Consider the following 6,866-nt stretch of genomic DNA (forward strand, 5'->3'; position numbering starts at 1 on the left):
CCCAGGTAGGCCAAGGAAGTCAGCCTAACTTACCCACCTGACCATTCAGAGTGGAAGCAGCCTGAGGTCTCAGCCAAGATCCTTCAGCACCAAGTTCAAAGCAGGAACTGCCCCAACAGGAAGTCACCAACATCCTTGAAGAGATGGTGTCTCTCGTCACTTCCTGTGGTCCACCTCTAATTCAAGTGGACAAATGGCAGCCTCTACACTGATTTGGACTGCCCAAAGGGCCATCCCTTATTCTTGATTTGTTACTTATTGTCACATGTGGGTAACTCCTCTCCCCTCCCCACTAAGGGAGGTGGGGATGACATTATCTTTGATGGCTAGAGTTTTAACTATGAATGGGCTGGAGCTAATTCTATTTACACACCAGCCTTCATTCTGATTCCTCCGGAATTGTGCAATTTGGGAAGAATTTAAAAGACCAGACCCAGACTAAGACTGCCCCCTTGTGCTGCAATAACTTACTTAAAAGCTGCTCCATTTGCCGGTTTATTCTTGAGATTTGCTCCCCTCCTAGGTTTGGTTTATTGAGCCAAGTCAGGGACAGGATCAGATTCCTGGGGTCCCCTTTCAGCACACTAGTCTTTCATCTTCCTCTCCTTGTCTGAGCAGCAGGCACCCCCAGGCATCCATGCCCTACACCCCTAGTGCTCTGGCTGCTGTTTCACATATCATAGCCAGTGGTCATGGAGGGAACCAACCGAGTGGGCGCCTGGCCACCTTTGAGGGATGCATCAGGATTTCCATCACTCTCTTCAGGGATCTTCTGACTAGTGTGATGATGGCAAGATGGAAGATTGTACATCATCAAATGTGTTATATCTCTTCTTTCCTTCCCTTCTTTTTCCAATACAGCATATTCTTGTCATTCATTTGAGTTTCTTCCCCGGTTTCCCTTTGCCTTGTAGGTTGCCCTAGACCTGTGGGAAGACCTCCAGATCTGTAGGGAAGGGCAGAAGGAGTGGGTCACCCAGAAGATCCGGGAGTCCCAGTTTGTCATCGTCGTGTGTTCCAAGGGGATGAAGTACTTTGTGGAGAAGAAGAGCTGTAGGCACAGGGGAGGGAGGCAAGGCTCAGGGGGCTCCGGGGATGGAGGCGAGCTCTTCCTGGTGGCTGTGGCCACCGTGGCTGACAGACTACGCCAGGCCAAGCAGAGCTCGGAGGAGCTGGGCAAGTTCATTGCTGTCTACTTTGATTACTCGTGCGAGGGTGACGTTCCCGGAGTCCTGGATCTGAGCACCAAATACAAGCTCATGGATCACCTCCCCCAGCTCTATTCCCATCTACACTCGCGGTATGCCGGCCCGCCAGACGCGGACCTCTACCCTGCCAACCTCAGCAAGAGAAATTACTTTCGGAGCAAGTCAGGGCGTGCTCTCTACGTGGCCATCTGCAACATGCACCAATTTATCGATCAGGAGCCCAACTGGTTTGAGAAGCAGTTCCTCCCTTTCCCTCCTCCCCTACCGCATCATCAGGATCCCATCCTGAAGAAATTTGACTCTGGTTTGGTGCTGAATCAGGCGGCAGAAGCTGCTGTCCTCGGTGCTGGTGCTCCAGACCCTCATCCGCTCCTGCCCCGCTTAAGCCTGGAAGAAGATCTGGTCTCCCAGGACGTTCACGATGGCAGCTGCGTTCTCCGACCCTTGCTGCACACGGTGAAGGCAGTCAGTCCTCTCGATATGCCTAGGGATTCGGGCATCTATGACTCTTCTGTGCCATCATCAGAGTTGTCGCTGCCTCTAATGGAAGGACTTTTGATAGACCAAATGGAGACCTCTTCAATCACAGGAAGTGTCTCCTCTTCTTCAGGCTTAGGTAAGTGTTAATTTATGAGACATCAATTTATGTATTAATCTATTAATTGATCTCATTAAGTGAGCACTGGGCAGATAGGTGGTACATGGATAGAGCACTGGGTCTGGAGATAGGAAGCCCCAAATTCAAATCCAGCCTCAGATACTTCCTATCTGGGTGCCCCTGGGCAAGTCATTTAGCCCTGTTGGCCTTTGTTTTCTCACCTATAAAAAGGACGGAAGGGAAATGCAAAGTGCTTTTAGTATCTCTGCCAAGAAAACCCTAAATGGGGTCCCAAAGAGTCAGACATGAGTGAACAACAAAAAGGTAGATACCATTGCAAACTTGGGAGATAGCATTGTGGCGTGGCCGAAGGGCTAGCCTTGGAGTTGGGGAAAGCGTTCAGATGCTGCTCCTGAGCGGGGCTAGTGGTGTGACCTCAGGCAGGTGGCTCCATCTTTCATTGCCCCAATCGACGCTAACCCTGTAAGTCACAGAAGAGTTGTTGGAGGGAATCCCCCCAGTGAAATCATAGGTCTGGCTTTCCACTCCCCAAAACGTGCCAGGTCTGTGCTTGACGGCGGGGGGACAGGAGGAAAGACAGAACAGCCCCAGCCCTTATGGAGCTCATGTTCTTCTGGGAAGATTTGACATGGAGGGAGATCAGCAAATGCAAAAATAAATTTCAGGAGTCAGAGAGCCCTGACTTTGGGATAGATGGCAGTCAGGGAAGGTCTGGAGCCTGAGGAAGTTCATTCTGGTCATGGAGTTGAGTACAGTCCAGGCAAAGGCATGCAGGTGGGAGATGGACAATCGCCTCCAGGGAACAGTAAGCAAACTGGTTTGACAAGGACAGAGAATGCAGAAAGACAGATAAGGGGCAACGAGATCGGAAATCTCTGGAAAAAGAGCCAACCGAGGGGTGTGGGTGTTCTCCTGGGTCATCTGAAGGAGGCTGCGCTGGGCACATTCCAGAATGACTTGGTGGGAGCTTTATTCCTTGGGGATAATTCATGCCCATCTTGGGAGGCATGTGAGCCAGACAGCATCTCGTGTGTGTGTGTGTGTGTGTGTGTGTGTGTGTGAGACACATGTGTGCGTGATGCCTGCCTCTGTGTTCTCAGCAAAGAGCGAATCCCTGAAGGTTTTAGCATGACTGAAAACTCTTGTGTCGAGTTCGGAGACGCTCCTTTCAGGAAGGCATCCATTTCCCTTGGTGGTCCAAGAAAGCTTTTTCCATCGTTTCTTCTCTTGCTTAGTCAAATGGAACCCCTACAGATGTCAGAATTCAAGGGCGCTGGCCACTCTGGGCTTTGCTTTTTAAAATTGTGTTTTAATAGGAAATGGATTTATCTGTGATAATCTTCGGGTCTCCCCATTTAGGATGTAAGCTTCTGAAGGTCAGGAAGTCTCTTCCCTTTTATATTTATATTCACAGTACCCAACCTCAGCACTTACTGGTTGTGTGATCCTGGGCCAGTCACTTAACTGAGTTTGCCTCAGTTTCCTCCTCTGTAAAATAAGCCAGAGAAGGAAACGGCCAAGCAACCCAGTATCTTTGCCAAGAAGACTCCAAATGGGGTCACAGAATTCAGTGGTGCTAGGTGGCACAGTGCTGGGAGTCAGGAAGATCTGAATTCAAAATCTGCCCCAGACACAAGCTGTGTGACCCTAGACGAGTCACTTAATCCTGTTTGCCTCAGTTTCCCCCTCTGTAACATGGGATTATAATAGAGTCTACCTCCCCAAGTTGTTGTAAGGATGAAATGAAACAATAACTATTTGGCACCCAGCAAATGTTATACAAATGTTACATATTATCATATTGATAAAATCACAAGTCAATCCCTCTCCATTGACATTTCCAAAGAGCTTTTTCTTTTCTTTCTTTTTCTTTTTTTTAAGCTCTTACCCTCCTGCCTTAGAATCATTGCTCTGTATTGGTTCCAAGGCAGAAGAGTGGTCAGGGTCCGGCAATCTAAAGAGCTTTAAGGTTTGTGACTCACTTTCCTCACTCACAACAGCCCTTGGAGACAGCGATTGTTATCCCCATTTTACAGATTAAAAAAACCTGGGACTGGGAGGCTCAGGGCCTTATTCGTGCTTTCACGGCTAAGAAGGGCCTGAAGTAGATGAACCCAAGGCTGGATTTCCAATTCTCTCAATGACATTCGTTCAATTGGACAAGAATTTACAAAGCCCCTATTCCTGTCCTGCACTGAGCGAGGCCCTTGGGGGGATGGGGTGCAAAACCAGAAACAAAACAGTCCTGACCCTCAGAAAGCTTCTAGTCTACTCAGCCAGTCATTAAACATAAAAATTAAAAATCTTTATTTATTACAAAAAATAAGGGGACAGCTGGGTGGCTCAATGGATAGAGAGCCAGGCCTTAAGGATGGGAGGTCCTGGGTTCAAATCTGGTCTCAGATACTTCCTAGCTGTGTGACCCTGGACAAGTCACTTCACCCCCATTGCCTAGCCCTTACTGCTCTTCTGCCTTGGAACTGATACACAATATTGACTCTTGAGACAGAAGGTGAGGGTTTAAAAAACCATTTATGAAGCATGTACTGTGTGCCAGCACTGGGAATGCAAAAAGAGACAAAAGACAGTTCTTACCCTCAAGGAGCTTATAGTCTCCTAGGAGAAAATTGCACGTGCTTGTGTGAAAATATACAAAATACGTATAAAGTGATGGAGGGGGGCATCACGACTTAGCAAGCAAGTATCAAGCGCCTCCTGTATTCCAGAGACTATTCGTGGCCCTGGCAGTGCCGAGAGAAAAAAGAGTCAGAGGGCCGCCAGGCCGTTTCCCCGTGGCCGCTGCCCGCTTCCCCTTCTTACCGGTCTTCTTCCTCTTCTCCAGGTGAAGAGGAGCCTCCTGTCCTCCCTTCCAAGTGCATCGATGCTGGAGCCTGCAAAGCCGGACTCAGCGGGCACAGTTTCACCGACGAACTCCCGGCGGTCGGCCCGTTATAACCCGAGGAGGATTCTAATGCATTGCCACTTTAGCCACAGGACAGCGCCTGTGTGCCAGGCACCCCTGCCCCACCGCCTGGCCTACTTGAAGGAACTCAAACCCTGTGTCTGGATGCTTTGGGCCAGTCCTAGTCCTCAGCCCTTTGGGGCTGGGAAAAGCCCTCCCTCGTCTGCAGACTCTTGGAGAGCTTCCAGAGGGGGGCGAGAAGCTCCCAATCCCCATTTTCCCAATTTAAGAGGATTTCTTTGACCCACATTCACACCTTATGCTTATAACCAATAAGAATCCTTGGATTTCGAGCATCTTCCCCAGCCGGGGCCGAAGGGAGGAGAGGAGTTACATGAGGAACGGCGTTGGGAGGAGAAAGAAATGGGGGTCCGCCTGCGTTACGTCTCTAGGCCCTCGGTTTGACCCAGCTGAAAAAGAGAGGCGGGAATGTTTCCCCCCCTTTTCCGTCAGAAGGATTGACGGGACAGATGTAGGTTTTTCCTTTTGATAAAAAATCACAGGAATGTTCACCCCCATCCACACCATTACACACACACACACACACACACACACACACACACACACACACCCCAAATTTTTTTTTTTAATTGGCAGGTCTTGAAGGTGGTAGAATTTGTCCTGAATTTGGAGTCTGGAGGCCTGGGTTCTCTGCCACTGACTAGCTGGGTGACCTTTACTAAGCTCCTGAACCCCTGCTCTGGGCTTCCGCTTCCTTCTATGGAATGATGGGGTGAGAGGAGGTCACCTCTGAAGCCATAAATCGATGATCGTAGGAGACACAGGCCATTGGAAATGTGTGTTGGGATGTGACCTTCCTCCGGGTCTCCCTTCGGTCTGAGATTCTGAGTGCATAAACTCATTAAGTCAAGGGTCACGTGTGCATGCATTGTATAATTAGACATGAAAAGGGTCTCAGTGGGAAGAGACCCCGGCGGTCCCTAACGCCACCCTTCTCTGACCCAAGTATCAGAGCCGCCATATTGTCAACAAGTTCCCATCCAGCCAGCCTTTGCCTGAAGGCCACCGGTGGAGTGGGGGGGCCCCAACCTCCACACTGGGACAGCTCTGTTCCTTAGGACGCTTTTCTTGACTTGAGCCTAAATCCTGTCCTCCATAATTTCTGCCTCTTTCCTACTGTCTGCCCTCTGGGGCCAAGCAGAGCAAGGCAAATCCTCATGTGCCTAGAGACAGCTCTCCCGTCCCCTCTGACTTCTTTCTCCCAGATTTAGCCTTTTTTCTTCTACTGATCCTCATATGGCACAATCTCAGTCCTTTCATCATCCAGGTTGCCCTCTTGTGTCCTTCCTAGAATGGGAGCCCGAGCCAGGCAGAAGAGAGAGGAGCCTCCCTCCTTCTGGCACGATGCCTCCTTTGTGTCCCCAGGAGAACATTGGCTTACTTTGCTCCAGTGTCCCCCTGTTGACCGCTTCTACCTCCAGGGCTGCCGGCCGGACATTCCAAGGCGCCCTGCCTGCCAGTCCTTTATCCCCTGCATCTTCTTCACTAGAAGATTCCTTGTCTGACCTTCGCTCATCAACCTGCATTTGGGAAGTTGATTTTTTCAGCTGGTCTCCAACTTTATCCTGAGTCTGTTGGGGTTTTGTCGAATCTCATCTTCCAGTGCGAATAGCTGGCCCTCTCAGTGTTGAGTCATCTGCCAGCTGGTCCTTCTATATTTCCTTTAAATCACTGATAATGCCAATCAAGAAGGGGACACGGCCAGAGTTCTGGGGCCCTTTGCCTTTCCCATTGACCATGACCCACTCGTGACTACTCGCAAAGCCCCAGTAATTCAGGCCCAAATTTCCATTCATCCGACATCTTCCCATCTTATCCGTAAGTAGAGCATAACTCATTAAGCGTTCTGCTCACGTTTAGGCAGATTATGTCTTTGGTCTTCCTGTGGCAAACAGGCCTGTTTAACATTGTCAGAAAAGGAAATGAGATTAATCTGGCATGACCTGCTCAGTGAAGCCATGGTTCACAAACCATCTCTTTAGAATTCTATTACAGAACATTGCTAGGAAGGTGTCTCTCTCTCTCTCTCTCTCTCTCTCTCTCTCTCTCCCCCTCC

At 49.6% G+C, this 6,866-nt stretch overlaps 1 protein-coding gene across 1 annotated transcript; it reads left to right on the top strand.

Annotated features, from left to right (window-relative positions):
* Window positions 1-914: 914 nt before the first annotated feature.
* Window positions 915-4,782, top strand: LOC123255778 (interleukin-17 receptor D-like; the record flags this gene model as incomplete). The annotated part of the gene is made up of 2 exons (XM_044684512.1): window positions 915-1,824; window positions 4,670-4,782. Coding segments are annotated over 2 exons (1,023 nt in total), but the record flags the coding sequence as incomplete, so codon positions are not given.
* Window positions 4,783-6,866: the final 2,084 nt, after the last annotated feature.

The sequence above is a fragment of the Gracilinanus agilis genome, unplaced genomic scaffold (genome assembly GCF_016433145.1).
Source record: "Gracilinanus agilis isolate LMUSP501 unplaced genomic scaffold, AgileGrace unplaced_scaffold52114, whole genome shotgun sequence".
In the NCBI taxonomy this organism is placed as follows: Eukaryota; Metazoa; Chordata; class Mammalia; order Didelphimorphia; family Didelphidae; genus Gracilinanus; species Gracilinanus agilis.